Below are 22,272 nucleotides of genomic sequence, written 5' to 3' on the forward strand. Positions count from 1 at the left end.
AATTAAATTGCAGCTCAATCTGGACAACTGTGCGAGGCAACCGGACAATTAGCGAGGCAGCAGGTGTTCCCCATCCTGTTTGTAATGTTCATCCTGATATTATTTTGAGGAGGGGGGGGGGGGGGGCGGGGGGTTGCGAGACAGCTAGTGGAGAAGTATCGGTGCCTACGTACAAACTAAACCCACGTCTTTGGATAACGTCACATCCTGATAGGAAAAAAGGCAGCTTCCAGGATTAAATCCTTGGGCATCTCCAGAGATGATGGCGTGCAAGCAAGAAGATAAATCACTGCTGGAGATGGTTTTTATGCAACTGGAAAGAGAAGAATGGAACCAAGTGAGCTGGGATCGAAGGAGAGGAAATGAAGGAAAACGATATGGTTGGCTCCGTTGAGGACAAGAATTCAGAAAAGAAATGGTGCTGTGAGGATCCAGTCAGATGATTAATTGATGTAATGTGACTTCGATTAGAATGATTTTAGTACTATGGAAGGGGCAGATACCATACAATTACATCTGAAATGATACATCAACAGATTTCGTACATATTTTTCTTCTTCTGGTGTCTAAGTTCAGTCCAGTAAGCATCAAAAGCACTGCACTGGATTCTCCATTGGTGAGATTCTCCATTATGCCAGCAGCGTACCCACGCCCGCATGTTCCCTAGTGGCGCGAGGTGGCCACAATGAGAAATCCCATTAGCAGGTGGCGGGAACGGAGAATCCCGCTGCCAGCAAAGGCGCGCCACCCAAGGAAAACGCAACAGGTGGACCGGAGAATCCCACTCACTGGGTGCGATTCTCCACTCCCACGCCGGTTGGGAGAATCGCCTGGGCCGCCAAAATTTCCGGGGACGCCGTTCCGACGCCCTCCCGCGATTCTCCCAAGCGGCGGGAAGGGCCCGGTCGAGTTTCACGGGCCGCAGGCCGGAGAATCGCTGGAGACACCCAAAATGGCGATTCTCCGGCACCCCCGCTATTCTGAGGCCCGGATGGGCCGAACGGCCAGGCCAAAATGGCAGGTTCCCCCCGGCGCCGTCCACACCTGGTCGCTGCAGTCGTGGGCGGTGCGTGAACGCTGGGGGGGCGGCCTGTGGGGGGGCGAGGGGGGATCCTGCACCGGGCTTCACCTGCAATGTGGGGTGGCCCGCGATCGGTGCCCACCGATCGTCGGGCCATCCTCTCTGAAGGAGGACCTCCTTCCTTCCGCGGCCCCGCAAGATCCGTCCCACATCTTCTTGCGGGGCGGATTTGGACAGGACGGCAACCACGCATGCGCGGATGATGTCCGTTATGCGGCGCTGGCCACGTCATCTATGTGGCGCCGCTTTTACGCGGGCGACAAGGCCTGGTGCGGGTAGATGATGCGGCCCCGATACTGGCCCATTGTCAGGGCCTGAATCAGTCGGGACCGGGGGCCGTTCCGCGCCATCGTGAACCTCGACGGCGTTCACGAAGGCGCGGTCACTTCGGCGTGGGAGTGGAGAATCCCGCCCACTATATCTCGATCAGGGAAACATTCTCCCTTAATACAAGAACTTGAAATAAATAACTACATCTAAAATCCAGATGCTTAGCTCTATTTTAGCATCTTCTTGTCGCTTATTATAATCAACTTACCAATTGAACAAACGATGGTGAGAATTGCAAGGATCCAAACAAGTACTCGAGAGATGTATCTGATTACAACCATCAACAGCATCGACAAAGCTGCACAAATACAAAAAAGAATTAACACCATCAAGTACCATACAGAATGGAATTTTCAAGGAACTGCAATATTGATAGGTAGGGTGCAAACACAATCATTGTATTTGCAACCTTCTCAAAAAAGCAGAGCTACATTTTTTGTAACAATTCCAGAACCACAATGTTGTGATTTTGGCAACGGATGGAACAGTAGGTTCGTAGTATATTGGCTTTTCTCTACTGGGAACCTGGACTTCAAAAGAGGCCAGAGGGATGGAAAAAATAATCTATGTCCTGCTGCCTCATGGTAGCTTTCACCCAGATCAAGATTCCCACACAGGTTGTATGGATCCTCCAGTTAATCAATGTGTTTCCCCTTTTAGTTTCTGTTATTTTTCTATTTCAATCTTTGTACATGGACAATTAATGTGCCAATGCCTTTACAATGCACTTCACCTTTAATTTGTGGCTGGTAAACTGTGGACTGACTTATGACCTCAGGCAAGGCAGGTTGCAAAGAGCTTTTTATTTTTCGGATCAAGGGATTCAAGGGAGATAAGTGCTGGCACATTGTGATGGACTTGGCTATCAGCCAATGGACTGCTTCGAATTTCCGGGCCTTATCAATGGCCACTGTCGATTGGTCGGGGTTTTCTCTGCAATATTCCTTCCTCTGTATGACTGTATTCTCTTTTCTTTTGGTCAGAAGCTGGAGGGTCACAACTCTGATCTCTCTCTCTCATCTAATGGATTCTTTCTGAAGATCCAAAGTAAAGACCTTTCTCTCTTCACAGCCAGATTGAACTGCAGGGAAATCCAGTCCAGCCACCAGCTGAAGGCAGGGTCAGTTGTTTAAAAACCCTTTTGAAATCTCTTGTGGGGAACTCTGTTCTTATCGCAGTGAGGCTGTTGGTCATGCTGTTGGAGTTAGAAATAAGAAATAATTAAACAGGCCTGAGGTGGATTCTTTGAGTGAAGGCCCGGTTTAATAAAAGTTAAATTTACTCCCCAGAGGGAATCACACAGCCTGGGGGTACTTACTGAATATTCCTGCCAGAGGACCTCCATTAACAGTTCACCAGTGGCTTCTATGCTGAAGCATCCTTGGAGGACAGCCTGCTGTAATGACCTTGACATGGAAGCAAGGGCACTCATCTTTCATTTCATTTTTATTCCTGTGATTTTACTCCTCATTCTCCCACTGTTAATGTCTGTCATGTGTGTGTTTGGGTAGAGGGTGGGACAGCAGGGCGGGGGGGGGGGGGGGGGGTTGATTAGCTGGCCATTATTCCACTCTAATTAATTAATATTTCAACTTTGTTCCTGTTACAAATAAACAGTTATTGTGTTCAACTTACAAACCTGGTGGCTATAACTTATTGAGCAGTCAAGGGGCCAAATATTATGGAAATCTTTTGCGAATTATTAATTAATTCACTTGCGTTGTCACTCCTGGGTCTGTGGGGCTGAAATCGACCACACATTAGCCCAGGGCGCTGGAACAAAGTTCTTAGACGTTTTTGACAGCCGAGTGTCACGCACACTTCTAAATGGATACAACGAGCAAGGTGAAAAAAATGGAGCAACAAAAAAAAAAAAAAAAAAAAAATCTAGAATGAATATATTAAGACACTCAAAAATCTTCCACTGGTAAATGCAATCAGGCCACGTTTTTAAACGCTGTTTTAGTTTTAGTTTTGTTTGAAGCTCTATTTTGGATATGAAAAATTAAAGGCACAAGAAACGAATGGTGGGCAAAAGGATATACCACTTCTTAACAGTGGTTTAATTGGCTCACCCAGACGGTTACCTTTTCCCCTCAAGTTCTCATGTCTCTGAATCGACTTTTTATATTTCCCCAATCTGCACGCTCTCAGTGCTTCACAAATTTATTGCTAACCAACTGGACACAACAAGCATTCAGGGCATACTGACAAGAAGAGCAATATTCAACAGAGATCTAGCTGAGGCACAAGATGCATGATGATGATGTGCAATACATCAACAGTAGCGATTTGCAATGATTGGACCAGCGTTTATTAAAGTCTGAGTATGCTGTTGCCATTTTTGAGTTCATGAACTGCATCCTGAGCTACAGGAGGATATTCTAGATCGGCAAATGGAAAGTGCATTCGAGTTATATTTACGTTATGCTGGTTCAAAGGCCATGATGAAGTACATTTCTTAAAAGCTTTTGTTGGTCCCAACCCCAGAATCTTTAAGACAACAATATGATTATGGACACTGAACTTGTCCAGTTTACACACTTTGTTGTGCTTGGAAAAAGCTCAATGTATTGCATGCACTAGTCTCGAGCTACAGCAATATTCCCACATAGGAAGGCAGCTATGGTGGTGCTGTTTTCATATGATGTGGAGATGCCGGCGTTGGACTGGGGTGAGCACAGTAAGAGGTTTTACAACACCAGGTTAAAGTCCAACAGGTTTGTTTCGATGTCACCTGAGGAAGGAGCAGCGCTCCGAAAGCTAGTGACATCGAAACAAACCTGTTGGACTTTAACCTGGTGTTGCAAAACTTCTTACTGTTTTCATATGATCATGCAAGGGGTTTAAGGCCACCCCAGCAGCAGTACAGGGCTGAGAAAGGCCGACTTCAGTGGGAGAAAACACCAGGAGGAGGATTTGGTCGAGACAACTGGGGAACCTCAGGTGAGAGGAATGATCCTTAAAATTCTTAAGTCACATAATATTGTGTAGACCAGTTCCACCTAGCTTAAAAACACATAATAAACAGGCAAATTTAAGCATAATCAAGGTGCGTTCGTTTGTACAAAAGAGAGAGAGAGACTCACAGCTTCAATTTACATACACCCCTTTCTGATCAATAAGGCCTGCTCCAGGCCCTCAGATCAGTATTCCAAACCAAACAAAATCTGACCCTCTCCATATTATTCCTGGATCCCAGATGTCAAGACCCCAGTTATATTCTCAGAGCTCAGCAAGCATGTCCAAGTGCATCTACACCAACAAATTCTCTTTACGAATGCACCCCGGCTCTATCAGTTTAACCAGTGCTTCTGAAGCCTGTCAGTGAGCACAACTGCCACACATCAGCATCCCACTCCTTATAGGGGCTGGTTTAGCACCGTGGGCTAAACAGCTGGCTTGTAATACAGACCAAGGCCAGCAGCGCGGGTTCAATTCCCGGACCGGCCTCCCCGAACAGGTGCCGGAATGTACGACTAGGGGCTTTTTACAGTAACTTCATTGAATCCTACTTGTGACAATAAGCGATTATCATTATTATACTCCCAGATCCCCGAGTGGGAAGAAGCTCCGGAAAGCCAGGAGGAATGTAGAATTTACCCAAAATGGGAACGGCTGGGTACAACGTAGAATATAAATTTATAATACATACATAGATATTACTGAACAGAATTGTTATTTTAAATTTACTTTAATATTTAGCTGTCAATGATTTAAAGTTGTTTATTCGACAACTTAACTGCGAGTTAATTTGAGGTGCCATTAGCTAAGGGGATGGTTTTAGGGGCTGGTTTAGCACACTGGGCTAAATCGCTGGCTTTTAAAGCAGACCAAGGCAGGCCAGCAGCACGGTTCAATTCCCGTTCAATTTGGTGAGAAACTAGAGTATGGAATGTAGCTCCAGTCGGAGTTTAACCTTGATTGTTGCGAGAAGTTAAGAAGTTTGTTTGTTGGCAGTTTGGTGCTGGTGGATATTGAGGTGTTAAGAGATTTAACCAAATTAATTAAGCACACAATTCTTTGTTCAGAACAAAATAAAAAACATTAAACACAGCAAATAATGTCGCGAGCCTCGAGGCAGCTTGCTGTAAACCAAAACCTTGAGACTATTTGTTTCAAGCTGGGAAAAGACTTGCGCCCACACACACACATTCCTGAAGAAACAACTCCTTAAAAAAAAACTGGCAACCAACATCAATGGTTAATTTACTCCAAATTTCCATCAAATTTAGCCTTTAGGTGTGCATCGCGGTCAGACCTTGCAGTCACTAGCCAAGAGAGCAGAATTCTTAGATGAGATCTCCTCATGCTTAGTTGAGAAAAGACCAAACTCTGCTTTATAATTTGATTGCGAGTATAATCGCAGTTTATTATTTGTTTGTGATATCCTACTTTCATTTTTAGATGGATTTGCTAGTCTGCATTTATTTTTTTTATGGTGGATTTGATTATTTTACACTTTGTAATTGCAGTCATTATGTCTTGCAATCTAAGTTGGGCTTGTTGTTTAAAATCTTATTAAATAATTATAAAAGTTGTAGACTCACCCTTCGTGCCGAAGGACCTGAACGTCTCCAGAATTCTAAAATGGGGAATTCTATGTACTGAAAGTGGTTCACTCTAAGGGACTATCTCGGCTATGATATACCTCATGAGTATTCTTCATGCTTAAATATCTTTGTTTAGCATAACTACACCCCTGGATATTTCCTTTAAAGGCCATGGGCGGGAGTCTCCGGCTGTACCCACCCAGCGACCAGATATTCCTGCCCGAAGTCAATGGACCTACACATGGTCCATGTCCCACCCGTGGCGATCTTGCAGGTTTGAAGAATCTGGCACCAAATCTATAGCTAGTATAGATGACTAAGCTCTTACAATCGTTTAAAATTACTCCTAGTCGAGGGTCAAGAATAACGAAATTCAATTGGAAAAGGAGAGTAAAGATAACAGAACCATTACACACACTGATATTATCTACATTTTAAAAGTTAGACAGCAAATCAATGTAAGAATAGGGAGCTCTTATAATGTGCAGTGCAATATGTGTGCTATTATTGATATTCTGCAGATCCAGAAAAGGACATTTGCACTTAATATCCGAAGAAAAAATAAAGTGTCTCTGGAACAGCATATCCCATATCAATAAGGTGAAACGCTTTCGGATCACACTCCCAAAAGCTAATGAAAGAGAAATGAAGGAAGAGACAGGACACTCTGGAGTACGGAACCTGCAAGTTATAGAACTGTCCAAAGGTAAGTGTTGGACAAGGAGGTTGTAGACAGTGACAGCAGTGAGACCATCCAAAAGAAGGATGGCCTTGAGTGACAATGCAACACTGTGCAGAAAGGACTTTCAATTGGGCAAAATGCTCCTGGGTCTACCAGCAGTAGTAAAGGGAACATGGGCGGGATTCGGCGGGGCGGGCAACTCCGGCTCGAAAGTGGCGTGAACCACTCCAGTGTCGGGTCACCCCGAAGGTGTGGAATCCTCCGCACCTTCAGGGGCTAGGCCGGTGCCGAAGGGCCTCTGCTAGCCGGCGCGAGTTGGCACATGCACGGGAGTGCCAGCGTGTGCTGGCGTCATCCCAGCGCATGCGCAGGGGGGTTCATCTCCGCATCGGCCATCCCGGACTGTTGCAGGGGCCGACGCGGAGGAATAGAGTGCCCCCACGGCACAGGCCCGCCCGCGGATCGGTGGGCCCCGATTGCGGGCCAGGCCACCGTGGGGGCACCTCCCGGGGCCAGATCCCCCCGCACCACTCCGAGGACCCCGGAGGCCGCCCGCGGAGCCAGGTCCCGCCGGTAAGTACCTGTTGTAATTTATGCCAGCAGGGCCGACCGAAAATGGGCGGCCACTCGGCCCATCGCGGGCCGGAGAATCGCCGGGGGGGGGGGCACTGCCATCGGCCAGCGCGGCACGATTCCCGCCCCCGCCAAATCCCCAGCGCCGGAGAATTCGGCAGCCGGCGGGGGTGGGATTCACACCGCCCCCCGGTGATTCTCCGACCTGGCGGGGGGTCGGAGTATCCTGCCCCCTGTATTTATAGTATAGGTATCCTTTTCAGAACATAGGAGCACGAGTAGGCATTTGGCCTTGTGAACCTGCTTCAATAATTTGTAGTTGTTGCAGGTATTATTCCTGCCATGTCCAAAGGATGAACGTGATTTTTCAAAATTCATCCAGGGGATGCAGAGATTTTTGATTAGACCAGCTTTTATTGCCCAATTAGGAACATCCCAAGTTGCCTTCTAGAAGGTGGTGACAAGCCATCTTCTTGAACCTTTGCAGTCCATGGGATGTAGGAACACCTACAGTCTGTTAGGGAGGGATTTGCAGGATTTTGGCCCAATAACAGTGAATAAATGACAATATAATTCCAAGTCAGGATGGTGTGTGGCTTGGAGAGGACCTGTAGATGGTAGTGTTCCCATTTATCTCTCAACTAATTCCACAAAGCCGATTACCTTGTGCAGATTTGTAACAAACAACAAAATGCAAAACAAGCAGGGTGCATATTACTTGGGAGGAAATTAGTTGCTGAATATAACTAAAGCACTTAACAGTTTTATTTCAGATCTCCAGCATCTTGGGGGCCAAACACCAAGTGTTTGCGCCATCGTGAACACCGTCGTGTTTCACAACGGCGTGAAACGGGCACGGGGATGACCGATTCTGTCTCCCACAGGGGGCCAGCATGGCGCTGGAGTAGTTCACGCCGCTCCAGCCTCCTTTCCCGGCGCCAAGTGGGCGCCGCGCCAGCCCGGCATACGTGGGGGACTTCTTCAGCGCGCCGGGGGGGGGAGAGAGAGAGCCCAGCCCGCCATTCGGTGAGCCCCGATCGCGGGCCAGACCCCATCGGAAGCCCCCCCCGGTGGAAGAGTGCGTTTCCCCGCCCCACAGGCCGACCCCCCGACCCTTCGCGCAGAGTTCCCGCTGGCAGCGACCAGGGGTGAATGGCGCCGGCGGGACTCCGTCGTATCCGCGCGACCGCTTGGCCCATCCGGGCCGGAGAATCGGCGGCCCCGCCGATTCCAGCGGCCCGTGGCCGCGCCACGTCAAACGCGCTGGCACCGATTCTCCGCACCTCTGAGAATCGCGCGCCGGCGGAGGGGCGCGGTTGCGGCGATTCTCCGGCTCGGTGCTGGGAGAATCGGCCCCCTTGCTTTCACAATTTCTCTGTTCCGTCTCTACCACCATCTCTAATAACACAAATCAGCAGCAACAGTAACTCCCCTTTACTGGCACTTTAACAGAAAACTTACAGGATACTGCGAGGCCTGTATAGAGTGGACATGGAGAGGATGATTCTACTTGTAGGAAAAACTAGAACCCGAGGACACTGAGATTGAGAAGACTGTGGAAGCCAAGTCACTGAGTGTATTTAAGACAGAGATAGATAGGTTTTTGATTAATAAGGGGATCAGGGGTTCTGGGGAGAAGGCAGGAAAATGGGGATGAGAAAAATATCAGCCATGATTGAATGGCGGAGCAGACTCGATGGGCCGAGTGGCCTAATTCTGTTGCTATGTCTCATGTTCTTCTGGAAAGCAAAGGGAAGTCAAGTCTCAAATGTAATGAAATCTAGCTTTGATTTTTGCCCAGTTCTGTCACCACGCTAATCCAACATACTCCACAGATACTAATCAGACAAGAGCTCAAGTTGCAATTGACATTCCTACAGCATGCCAGACATTTGCTGATTCCACATTTCCATTCAAAATTCCCCAAGAAATTCAGAAAACACATTTATGACAAATGAATAGGAAAGGCAAACATTAAATAAAAGTTAACAAATGGCTCCTGGGTTAGTGATCGAAGAGAATACATTTATAGAACACCTGTGGCCATGCATAAAACTTTCAATGAGTTTAGACAATTATTCCCAATATCAAACTAACATTTGTAACAAACAACATAATGCAAAACAGGGTGTACATTTTTTGGGACGAAATTAGTTGCTGAATATAACTAAAGCACTTAAGCTAAACTTAATTATTTAAAAATGCAACTCCTGATTCAATATTGTTTTTTTTTTTTGAATAAAGGATGTATTTAAGAATCATTACCTAGCGATAAAAAGCAAAGTCCCACTATAATTTCTTTGCTGGTCATTACTCCAGTAATCACTCTTTGCAAGACACTATTGTCACTGATGAAGTTGGTCAGGGCCTTAATAAACTTTTCAAAGCAGCGACTTCCAGCTGGGATACAACGATGGAAGAATGGTATAGGTTTACTAGTGTAAAACAAAAAGACAAAAAAAATGGAATGTCAAATTAATATCGATAATGGAGATGACTGACGGCAGTGATAGGCATAGGTACACTTTTTTAAATGTATTTGATAAATATTAAACGTGTTCAAGCTGCAACCGGCCCTATGCACCACTCCTTAATAATAATTCAAATGCAAAGTAAATCAGTGAAATCAAAATGAGCTTGCTCGTTCTTCATTTTAAAGCTCAGCTTTCATTGTTGTGAGGAAAAATAAAATTGCAAATAACTTATCTTATACATCCATTATGAAGCACTGTAATGTAGTACAAAACAGTCAATCATATTTTCGCCAAAGGGGGTGTCATGTGGCGCAGTGGTTAGCACTGTGACTGCAGCGCTGAGGACCCGAGTTCGAATCCCGGCCCTGGGCCACTGTCCACATGGAGTTCGCACATTCTCCCCAGGGCAGCATGGTAGCACAAGTGGGGGCACTGTGGCTTCACAGCGCCAGGGTCCCAGGTTCGATTCCCCGCTGGGTCACTGTCTCCCCGTGTTTGCGTGGGTTTCCTCCGGGTGCTCCGGTTTCCTCCCACAGTCCAAAGACGTGCAGTTTAGGTGGATTGGCCATGATAAATTGCCCTTAGTGTCAAAAAAGGTTAGGAGGGGTTATTGTGTTACGGGAATAAGGTGGAAGTGAGAACTTAAGTGGGTCGGTACACACTTAATAGGCCGAATGGCCTCCTTCTGCACTGTATGTTCTACGTTCATGTCTGCCTGGGTTTCATTCTCACAACCCAAAGATGTGCAGGTTAGGTGGATTGGCCACGCTAGATTGCCCCTTAATTGGAAAAAAAATAATTGGGTACTCTAAATTTATATTAAAAAATATATTTTCGCCAAAGGAAGGATGCAAATAAGTTCAAATTATGAACGGGCTAATGTTCGTAAAATCAATCTGAATTACTCAGGAGATACCAAATTCCATATTTCACACTGCCTGCATGATGTGAAGCAGTTACCATGTGGCACTTGTTGAACTCAGTATGATTCGAATGGCAAGAATTTTGATTCTTTGTTTTTGTTATAAAGCACTTCATAAATTGGATAAGTCAACATCATACCACCAGTCAATCCTCTGTATTATTCTCCTGTGTAATTACCTCACCTGCAAATAAATCCCACTACACATTTGAGCGTGATTAACCCCGATTGTGTATTAACCACCTTTCAGAGTAGACTAGGGGGCTTCTCACATGGTCTCAGATGCATACCACGATTAAGCAATAATTGTTGGTCCCTTGGCATATTATTGCAGTTACAACACACAGAAGGGTGCATGGTTCAGTTCGCAGAAGAGTCTGCAACAGTCTTTTGTCATCGAGCACAGTTTAACCTAATTGGGTACATCAAATTATTGGGTATGGGGAAAGTCTAAACCGGGATGGTTTGTGATGTGGAGAACAGACAGAGCAAGAGAGATAAACGTGCCTTTAGGGAATTGTTGAGTTAGTTGTAACATGAGTGAGAGGATGACTCATCAACAGCATAAAAATACAATTCAAGGGAAACTACACAGCTATGAACACACTTTAGTGGAAGATCTTATAACAATGATGGTCCTGGTGTTGTCAAAAATGATGGCAAGTGGCTTATCAAACCAGTTAGCACAGGGTCCAGAGATACATAACAAAGATAAGACATTTAAATGGAATAACAAAGCCAAAACGTATACTTGGCTTCATGGTCAATGAAAACATTCAGGTAAGAAAATAACTACTTGGGAGTTATGATGTGGAGATGCCAGCGTTGGACTGGGGAGAGAACAGTAGGAAGTCTTACAACACCAGGTTAAAGTCCAACAGGTTTGTTTCGAATCACTAGCTTTCGGGGCACAGTGCTCCGAAAGCTAGTGATTCGAAACAAACCTGTTGGAATTTAACTTGGTGTTGCAAGACTTCTTACTGTACTTGGGAGTTGATAGCTTTGTTAACTACACCTGGAAGGCAATAGGGTAGTGGTTTTAAAAGTACACGGTTCACTTGTCAATGGAATAAATGGAAGTTAATTTCCATAATTTCGGGAAATGGCTGGGCACAAGATTAACCGGAGCAAAGTTCTGAAGGCTTTACCTTCACCAACAGGGGATATCGTCAAAGCAACAAACATTATTAGAATCGGGGTAAGTGGAAAATCCAACACATGCAAACAACTGATCATCATTGGTCATTGTCAAGCATCAAAGACTGGCACGTGTGTGGTCGGAGGTGCAGCTCCAGGATCGGGCTGATCGGCCATGCAAGGACCCACAATACCCATGACCACAGACATGGCGTTTCATAGGTGGACAATCATACTGGTTAGCGAGTGATCACAGAAAGAGGAGGAGTCTAATGTGTCGACATGTAACAACAACTATTAGCCCTTCAGAACAGAAGCAAATTTTAAACTGCTGGTAGCAAAGGATCAACTCACTCAAGGATATAGAACTGCATAATTGAAAATTCAGCAAGAATGGATACAGATATTTCAAATGCCCAGTTATAAAATATGAATACACTTTATAAATCATATGAAATAAGTTTGCATTAGGAATTGATCAAGCTTTAACTCCGTTAGATATGGAAACAGAAAACTTCAATATAAACTCACATTACTCAAACAATATGACAATTCAGCTTATGGAGAATCTTCACATTTACCCATGCAAAGAACACATTTGGAAAAAAGTGATTTTTGAAGTTTAATCACAGAGGTATGTACATTGTGACTGTTAATTTCTTAAACAGATCATCTCAGTTTTCCTACCTGGCTTTAACAGGAAGTTTAGGGCACAAATTGGGTTTGTTATACTTTTCTATGTCCAGGCTGTAATCACATAGCTTCGATCCTGCAGCAAAGGCAAGAATTACATTGTTTTTAAACAAAGTTTGAGGACCAGCATCTATGCTGTAGATTATGCAAATCAATGTTGAAACCTGATTCATTAGCATACATCCTTCAAGGAAATTAGCAGTAACCGCACATTCAACCAAAGAATGAAGCCAAATAGAAGTGACGACGAACCGTTCATGTTACACTCCATGGCAAATATGGTCAATTTGTTTAAAATACCATGGGCGTAATTCAGTGACTCTGTTGCGCCCCGTGCAGATCTGGGTACAATGGGTGAATTGTGCGAGAGCCCCAAAACGGGCGAGAGTCACCCGACTGTTAGACGTTTACACCGACTCGCTCCGGATCTTGCCCTCGTTGGGCGAGATCCAGATGTACATATTTAAAAAGAACCTAATGGCTCATTTAAATACCCAGATGCCGGATTCACCCGGGACTCAATGGCAGCGCCTGCAAGTCCTCGCCAGGGCGCTGTTTGGTCCACAAAAGTGGGCCAGCTGTGTCGGCACCTGGGGAGGTCTTGCAGGACAGTAGAGACCACTGGGTGGTCGGGATCAGGGCAGGGTGTTACCCTGGTACTCCCTTGGGCACCCTGGCAGTGGCACCTGGGCCATCCGTGCCAAGTCGACACTGGTGGGATCAGGCCCAAATGTGTAACCTCCAAAATTTACCCCTTTTTCAGATTTCCCCTCAGGGTCTGCAACCCAGCTGAGTTCTGCCAAGTATTGATAGCCCCTCAGTTGCATTGCTATCACAGCCCAAGTTCCTTCCAGACCCAACACCTTTATGTTCTCAGGTCAACACCCATGGCTGTTGGAGTTCCAATTCCTCTGTCCATAGTAGGTGACCACTTAATTGCACCACCTGGCCACAACTAGCTCCTCTTTCAGTACTCCTTGGTGAAGCACCTCATTGCACAAGCAACCTTGTTGCCTCTCATCCACTTGCAAGTGCCAGCTTTTCAAAGGTTAAAATTGTCAAATAAGGGACTAGGTATGCAAGACAGGCAGTGATTCAAAAAGAGCAGACATTGAAGATATAGCGCGAGGCAGCAGTGGGAGAGGCAAAGACAGTTCCTTGCAAAAGGTGCAGACAAAAATGGAGGGAGATTCAGACTCAGGAAGCAACTTACTGGAATTCTGCATGCTAATTGAATTTGAGAGTAGTTAAGGACGAGAAAGAGGCAATATAATTCCAACACGTTTAAACGCACAATTGAAAACTATAGAGCAGTAGATTAAGGATTTGTAGTAAAAGTCTCCAAATATTTTCCAGGAGCAAAGAATGATCAGCTGAAAAAGCATACTTTATTGAAACAGTCAGCATGTATTAGGAAATTGTAACATCCTGATCACTAGCGTCTTTGGATTATCAAGATTCAAGTTCAACAGTTATTTGAGTTTTTTCATCGAGCGGATGGGATACAACATTGAACTATGGTTGTTTTACATACTGTTACACGTAACGAGTGAGGTTTGGAGTTCAGCGGCAATCTTTTAAAAGAATAGCACAACTGATCTTACCTGTTCTCAAATATCTCCAGACTGCAATCATGTCAGGCACCCGAGTAACTGTAGTAATTAGGGGCTAGAATGACTTAGTAATCTCTTTTCCTGACATTTACAAAGGCTTTACAGTGCTGCTTTATGATTCCACTTTACCACCACAGATGCCCTGTATTGCAATACTGGGCGAACACAAAAATGGATAAATGGTTACAAGATCGTGCCCAAGGGGGAATAGCAGGTGGGATTCTCCAATCCCGCGGCAGAGTGTCCACGCCATCATAAATGCCGCTCCCAGGACTAATTCTGGCCCCTACAGGAGGCCAGCACGGCGCTGGAGCGGTTCGCGCCACTCCAGCTGCCGATCCGGCGCGGACTGTGCACCGCGGGATCCGCGTATGCACAGTTGTGCCGGCGCCAACGGGGACATGCGCAGTGGCACCGGCACCAGCGCGCGCATGCACAGTGGCCTCCTTCAACGTGCCGCCCCCGACGCAAGATGGCGCAAGACTACAGGGGCCGGCAGGTAGGAAAGGAGGCCCCCAGCCACAGGAGGTCGGCCCGCCGATTGGTCAGCCTCGATCTCAGGCCAGGCCACATCGGAGGCCCCCACCCAGGGTCGGACCACCCCTCCCCCAACCCCACAGGTTGCCACCCGACCCTTCCACGCCGAGGTCCCGCTGGCCCAGAGCAGGTTAGAATGGCACCGGCAGGACTCGGCTCTTTTCTTCGGCCGCTTAGCCCATCCGGGCCGGCCGCATAGAGCTGCCCATGGCGCGGCGCCGATTCTCCACTCTGCGGAGAATCGCGTACCGGCGTCGGGGTGGCGTGGCCCGTTCGCGGGGATTCTCCGGCCCGGCCCAGGGCTGGGAGAATCCCGCCCAGCATTTCAGGCATATGAAGGCGACTGTTCGCTCATCTTATAGAACTGTCATGTACATCTCATTTTAGATCATCCTGGATAAATTGTAAGGGTCCTTGCTGATCATTCCCTTATTTCCCCTTTTTTTGGCCATTATCGTTTTTGATCCATGGATGCTTAATGGACATGTATCAAGTAGCAGAGACCATGAGGAATTCAAGAAGTTGCAACACAGTATATGGTGCTGCTAGCTTTGGACAGCAGAACTCAGACTATGTGGCTCCCGAGAGATGGGGTGGCACTCAGTTTGATTGGTTGGCTGGTGGCCAATGAATTGGCCAAAAGGCTGTATTCTACCCAGTAACAGCTAGTGATTGGGTCCTACTCGAGTTGAATGATATTCAGAGACCCAAGGAAAGCAGAGTTGAGACCTGTACACGCAGGAACAAGGACCTGCTCCCTCCCTTCTCTCTCTCCAGAAAGGCTATGAGTACTGTATTTCTGAAACCGTGTGGGGCAAATTAAATTGGGAGATTAAGAATAAGATAATAGTTAACCAGTTGTACTTGCTGCGTTTTTCATTATAGTTGTTGTTATAAATAAAAACATAATCGTGCTTAAATTTACAAACTGGCAATTGTAATTATTGGCCAGCCTTTCTGAGAATTACTGGTTAATTCAACTGTGTTGCGGCTCCAGGTCAAGTGGAACTAGAATTGAGAGTGCACTAGCCCAGGGTGTCATAACAAAACATACCCAATCGTAGATTTACAGTGCAGAAGGAGGCCATTCAGCCCATCAAGTCTGCACCAGCTCTTGAAAGGAGCACCCCACTTAAGCCCACACCTCCACCCTATCCCCGTAGCCCAGAAACTCCACCTCACCTTTTTGGACACTAAGGGCAATTTATCATGGCCAATCCATCTAACCTGCACATCTTGGGACTGTGGGAGGAAACCGGAGCACCCGGAGAAAACCCACGCAGACACGAGGAGAACATGCAGACTCCGCACAGACAGTGACCCAAGCCGGGAATCGAACCTGGGGCCCTGAAGCTGTGAAGCCACAGTGTTAACCACTGTGCTTCCCTCATTTGGTGGTGCTCCAATATCAATATTGGATTGTGACACCATTCAGTAAGAGATTGGGAGGGGCTGTTTGTTTCAAGGTTGGTAAATATCAGCAATCATGCAAATATTTTTTGTATATTTGGATTTTCGGAAAACCTTGAGAAAATATCCTGCATGAGATGTTAATAGCTCAGTTACAGAATCATAAAATATCTAGAACAGATATTATACTCTCTAAAATGAGATAGATAAAAGCCATAATTGGGAACTATATAAAACGAAAAATATATATTAAAACAGATAGCAAAATTTGTTATATCTAAAAAAAAAGAAAAGAGTCAACAACATGAGCGCTAATCCTACAGAAAGGGATTCTGGAGAACTGATAATGGAAAACAAGTTGGCAGCTGAATTGAACAGGCATTTTGCATCTTTTACATAGAGGATTCAAGCAACATCCCAGAAAGAGCTATAAACCAGGAAATGAAAAGGAAAGAGAAACTCGGGAAAATTAAGGTTGGAGAAATGGTACTGAGTAAATTATTGGAGCTGCGGGCTGATGACAGCCTCATGGTCTTAAAGGAGTATCTAGTGAGATATTTGATGCGTTGGTTTTAATTTTCCAAAACTCCCTAGATTTCGGGAAGGTCTCATGAGACTGGAAGGTAGAAAATGTAAACCTATTATTCAAAAAGAGAGGGAGGCAGAAAGAATGGGAAACTCCAGATCAGTTAGCCTAACATCTGTCATAGGGAATGTGAGAAGCTATTACTAAAAATGTTATTGCAGGGCGCTTGGATAAGTTTTTTTTTCGCATTTAAAATATATCTTATTGAAATGTTTTTCCCGCGAGCAACATTTTTCCCGCTTACAAAATAAGCGAAACGATAACAGTAACAAAGCAGAAATTTTTAAACTTTTTAACAATAATAATAATAGTATTAATAATATATAAATAACAAAACCTTGTACTCTATTGACCTATACTCAACTGCCTCCCCCCCTCCCCCCCCCCCTCGATTGCTGCTGCTGGTCATCCGTCTTCCCTCTAACGTTCCCCTAGGTAGTCGAGAAATGGCTGCCACCGCGTGGTGAACCCTTGAGCCGATCCTCTCAGGGCAAACTTTATCTGCTCCAGTTTAATAAACCCCGCCATATCATTTACCCAGGCCTCCAGTCCGGGGGGTTTCGCCTCCTTCCACATGAGTAGGATCCTGCGCCGGGCTACTAGGGACGCAAAGGCCACGACATCGGCCTCTTTCGCCTCCTGCACTCCAGGCTCTTCCGCAACTCCAAATAGAGCTAACCCCCAGCCTGGTTTGACCCGGGCCTTCACCACCTGCGAAATCACTCCCGTGATCCCTTCCAATACCCTTCCAGTGCCGGGCATGCCCAAAACATATGTGCGTGGTTTGCCGGGCTCCCGCCACACCTCCCACATTTGTCCTCCACTCCAAAGAACCTGCTCAATCTTACCCCCGTTATGTGTGCTCTATGTAGCACCTTAAATTGAATCAGGCTAAGCCTGGCGCATGAGGAAGAGGAATTTACCCTGCTTAGGGTATCAGCCCACATACCCTCCTCTATCTCCTCCCCTAATTCTTCTTCCCACTTTCTTTTTAGTTCGCCCACCGACTCCTCCCCCTCTTCCCTCATCTCACTATAAATCTCTGACACCTTGCCCTCTCCGACCCACACCCCTGAAAGCACCCTGTCCTGTATCCCCTGTGTCGGGAGCCGCGGAAATTCCTTCACCTGTTGTCTAGTAAACGCCCTCACCTGCATATATCTCAAGAAATTCCCCCGGGGTAACTTATACTTTTCCTCCAGTGCTCCCAAGCTCGCAAAAGTCCCATCTATGAATAAATCTCCCACCTTCCTAATTCCCAACTGGTACCAGCTTTGAAATCCTCCATCCATACTTCCTGGGGCGAACCTATGGTTGTTCCTGATAGGGGACCCCACCAGGGCTCCCCGCACCCCTCTCTGTCACCTCCACTGTCCCCATATGTTCAGTGTTGCCGCCACCACCGGGTTCGTGGTGTAATTTTTCGGTGAGAACGGTAGCGGCGCCGTCACCAGCGCCTCTAGACTCATCCCTTTACAGGACCTTCTCTCCAGCCTTTTCCACGCCGCTCCCTCACCCTCCATCATCCATCTACGTATCATTGCCACATTGGTGGCCCAATAATAATCTCCCAAGTTCGGTAGTGCCAGTCCTCCTCTGCCCCTACTGCGCTGAAGGAACCCCCTCCTTACTCTCGGAACTTTCCCTGCCCACACAAAGCTCGTAATGCTCCTATCTATTTTATTAAAAAAGGTCCTGGTGATTAAAATAGGGAGACATTGAAATACAAATAAAAACCTCAGGAGGACCATCATCTTAATTGCTTGCACCCTGCCCGCCAGCGATAAAGGCTGCATGTCCCACCTCTTAAAGTCCTCCTCCATTTGTTCTACCAGCCGTGTCAGATTAAGTCTGTGCAAGGTTCCCCAGCTCCTAGCGATCTGAATCCCCAAGTATCGGAAGTTTCTTTCCACTTTCCTTAGCGGTAAGCCTTCTATCTCTCTACTCTGGTCCCCTGGATGTATCACATATAATTCACTCTTCCCCATGTTTAACCTATACCCCGAAAATTCCCCGAACCTCCTCAAGATTCGCATAACCTCTATCATCCCCCCCGCTGGGTCCGACACGTATAGCAATAGGTCATCCGCGTATAACGAAACTCGGTGTTCTTCTCCCCCTCTAGTCACCCCTCTCCATTTCCTGGAGTCTCTCAGCGCCATGGCCAGAGGTTCAATTGCCAGCGCAAATAACAATGGAGACAGCGGGCATCCCTGTCTTGTTCCCCTATATAATTGGAAATACTCCGATCTATGTCGACCTGTAACTACGCTTGCCGTCGGTGCCCCATAAAGTAGTCTAACCCAGCGAATAAATCCGTTCCCAAACCCAAACCTCCTTAACACTTCCCATAAATACTCCCACTCCACCCTATCAAATGCGTTCTCTGCGTCCATTGCCGCCACTATCTCTGCCTCCCCCTCCACTGAGGGCATCATTATCACCCCTACTAGCCGTCGCACGTTAACATTCAATTGTCTCCCTTTTACGAACCCTGTCTGGTCTTCGTGCACCACCCCTGGGACACAGTCCTCTATCCTCGATGCCAGCACCTTTGCTAGCAGTTTGGCGTCCACGTTCAATAGTGAAATAGGTCTATAGGACCCACACTGCATCGGATCTTTGTCCCTCTTCAAAATTAGCGATATCGTCGCCTCCAACATTGTCGGGGGTAGTGTCCCCCCTTCCCTGGCCTCATTGAACGTCCTCGCCAACAACGGGGCCAACAAGTCCACATATTTTCTGTAGAATTCCACCGGGAACCCGTCTGGCCCCGGGGCCTTCCCTGCTTCCCAGTCCCTTAATAACCTCGTCCACCTCAATCGGCGCCCCCAGGCCTGCCACCGCCTGCTCCTCCACTTTCGGGAACCTCAACTGGTCCAGGAACTGCCGCATCCCCTCCTCTCCCTCTGGGGGCTGAGACCTATACAGTTCTTCATAAAAGGTCTTAAACACCTCATTTATCTTTCCTGCCCTTCGCACGGTGTCTCCCCTTTCATCCCTAATTCCTCCTATCTCCCTCGCTGCTGCCCTCTTTCGCAGTTGGTGCGCCAACAGGCGACTAGCCTTTTCCCCATATTCATACCTCCTCCCCTGTGCTTTCCTCCACAGTACCTCCGCCTTTCTGGTGGGCAGAAGGTCAAACTCGGTCTGGAGTCGTCTCCTCTCCCTGTACAGCTCCTCCTCCGGGGTCTCTGCAAATTCCCTGTCCACCCTTAAAATCTCCCCCAGTAATCTATCCCTTTCCTTGGCCTCTGTTTTCCTTTTGTGGGCCCCAATAGAAATCAGCTCTCCTCTGACCACCGCTTTTAGTGCTTCCCATACCACTCCCACAGGGACCTCGCCGTCGTCATTGACCTCCAGGTATCTCTCGATACACCCCCTCACTCTTGCTCACACTCCCTCATCCGCCATCAGTCCCACATCTAATCGCCAGAGTGTTCTCTGCTCCCTGTCCTCTCCTACTTCCAGGTCCACCCAATGTGGGGCGTGATCCGAAACCGCTATGGCTGAGTACTCAGCTTCTTCCACCCTAGAGATCAACGACCTTCCTAAAACAAAAAAATCTATCCGGGAGTACACTTTATGGACGTGGGAGAAGAAGGAATACTCCCTAGCCCTGGGTCTAAGAAATCGCCATGGATCCACTCCCGCCATTTGGTCCATCAACCCCTTAAGTACCTTGGCCGCTGCCGGCCTTCTTCCAGTCCTTGAGCTGGATCTATCTAGCCCCGGGTCCAGCACCGTATTGAAGTCCCTTCCTAAAATCAAATTTCCTGCCTCCAGGTCCGGAATACGCCCCAGCATCCATCTCATGAACCCCGCATCGTCCCAATTTGGGGCATACACATTAACCAACACGACCTCCATTCCCTCCAGCCTACCACTCACCATTACATATCTACCTCCACTATCTGCTACGATGTTCTTTGCTTCAAATGCTACCCGTTTCCCCACCAAAATGGCCACCCCTCTGTTCTTTGCGTCCAGTCCTGAGTGGAACACTTGTCCCACCCATCCTTTCCTTAGCCTAACTTGGTCCGCCACCTTTAGGTGCGTCTCTTGGAGCATAACCACGTCTGCCCTTAGTCCTTTCAAATGCGCGAGCGCTCAGGCCCTTTTTATCGGCCCATTCAGGCCTCTCACGTTCCACGTGATCAGCCTCACTGGGGGCTACCTGCCCCCCTCCCGTGTCGACTAGCCATTACCTTCTCTAGGCCAGTCCCATATCCCGCCTCCACGCTCCTGCTCGCTCCCCCAGCGTCGCATTCCGCCCCCGACCACCTTCTCTTTAGCCATTTCCTTTTGGATTTCCGCAGCAGCAACCCAGTTGTCCCCTTCCCCCCCCCTCCCCCCGCTAGATCCCTATCTAGCTTGATTGCTCCCCCCATATCACTTCCGTAAGTCAGCTGACTTCAACTGACCCCGGCTACTCCTGCTTGCTCCTCGGCCCCCCCGGTGTGAGGGAACTCCCATCCACCTTGCGCCTGTTTTCCCGCCTTATTCTTTCTGGCGCGGGAACATCCCTTTACCTGTCCCGCCTCTTATGGCGCAGCTCCCTTTCCCCTCCCCCTCTCCTTCCCCATTCTCTGACTATGTCCCGCCTCTCCCCCCTCACCGGCGCCCACATTTCTCCAGTGTCCACCCCCTTCCCTGTTTATTTCTCGCTTAACTTTCACCATCCCATTAACAAAAACAATAATAACAACAATAACAGTTCCCTGCAGCATCAGTCCCTCAGTTCCGGTCCAGTTTCTCTTCATTGATGAAGGACCATGCTTCCTCCGCCGTCTCAAAATAATAGTGTCTCTCCTGATGCGTGACCCATAGTCTTGCCGGCTGCAGCATCCCAAACTTCACCTTCCTTTTGTGCAAAACCTCTTTGGCTCGGTTGAAGCCCGCCCTCCTTCTCGCCACCTCCGCACTCCAATCCTGGTAGATCCTTACCACCGCATTCTCCCATCTGCTACTCCGCACCTTTTTAGCCCATCTCAGGGCCTCTTCTCTGTCCTTAAGGCGGTAGAATCGCACGATTATCACCCTCAGTGGTTCTCCCGCTTTTGGTCTTCTCGCCGGGATCCGATTTGCCCACTCCACCTCCATGGGGCCCGCAGGGGCCTCAGCACCCATCAGTGAGCTCAGCATCTTACTTGCGTACGCTCCACAGTCCACTCCTTCCACACCCTCCGGGAGACCTAGTATCCTAAGGTTCTTCCTTCGCGCTCCATTTTCAAGGGCCTCAATCCTGTCAGCACACTTTTTATGAAGTGCCTCGTGCATCTGAGTCTTGACCGCCAGGCCCAGGACCTCGTCCTCAATACCTGACACCTTCTGCTCCACCATGCAAAGTTCCGTCTCCTGGGTCTTTAAAGTCTCCTTAAGCCCCTCAATTGCCTGTAACAACGGGGTCATTACCTCCTTCTTCAGCAGGTCCACGCACCGTCTCACCACCTCGTCCTGCTCAGGCCCCCATGTCACCTGTGGTTTCTCCGCCGCCATTTTGTTTCACTCCCTCTAACCTTCTGGCTGCAGATTCTTCGGGCTGCAGCCGCCGCCGCCGGTTTTTCCCTCCGTCTTTCGGGGGGGACTCCCTTCCCTTGCGCCTCGCACTGGGTTTTACGGCCGTCCAAGTCCCCGTTGGGGCTCTTAAAAGAGCCCGAAGTTCCGTCGGAGCTGGAGCC

General features: G+C 47.7%; 1 protein-coding gene across 2 annotated transcripts in view; it reads right to left on the reverse strand.

Annotated features, from left to right (window-relative positions):
- LOC140429819 (choline transporter-like protein 1) overlaps nt 1–22,272 on the reverse strand; it is a 100,984-nt gene that overhangs the window by 44,935 nt on the left and 33,777 nt on the right. For both annotated transcript variants that reach the window (XM_072517271.1, XM_072517272.1), the window contains exons 5-7: nt 12,440–12,521; nt 9,485–9,654; nt 1,620–1,709 (exon numbers count right to left, since the gene is read on the reverse strand). In XM_072517271.1, coding sequence (XP_072373372.1) covers nt 1,620–1,709; nt 9,485–9,654; nt 12,440–12,521 — 342 coding nt within the window. The remainder of the gene's footprint in view (nt 1–1,619; nt 1,710–9,484; nt 9,655–12,439; nt 12,522–22,272) is intronic.

The sequence above is a fragment of the Scyliorhinus torazame genome, chromosome 9 (genome assembly GCF_047496885.1).
Source record: "Scyliorhinus torazame isolate Kashiwa2021f chromosome 9, sScyTor2.1, whole genome shotgun sequence".
NCBI classification, from domain to species: domain Eukaryota; kingdom Metazoa; phylum Chordata; class Chondrichthyes; order Carcharhiniformes; family Scyliorhinidae; genus Scyliorhinus; species Scyliorhinus torazame.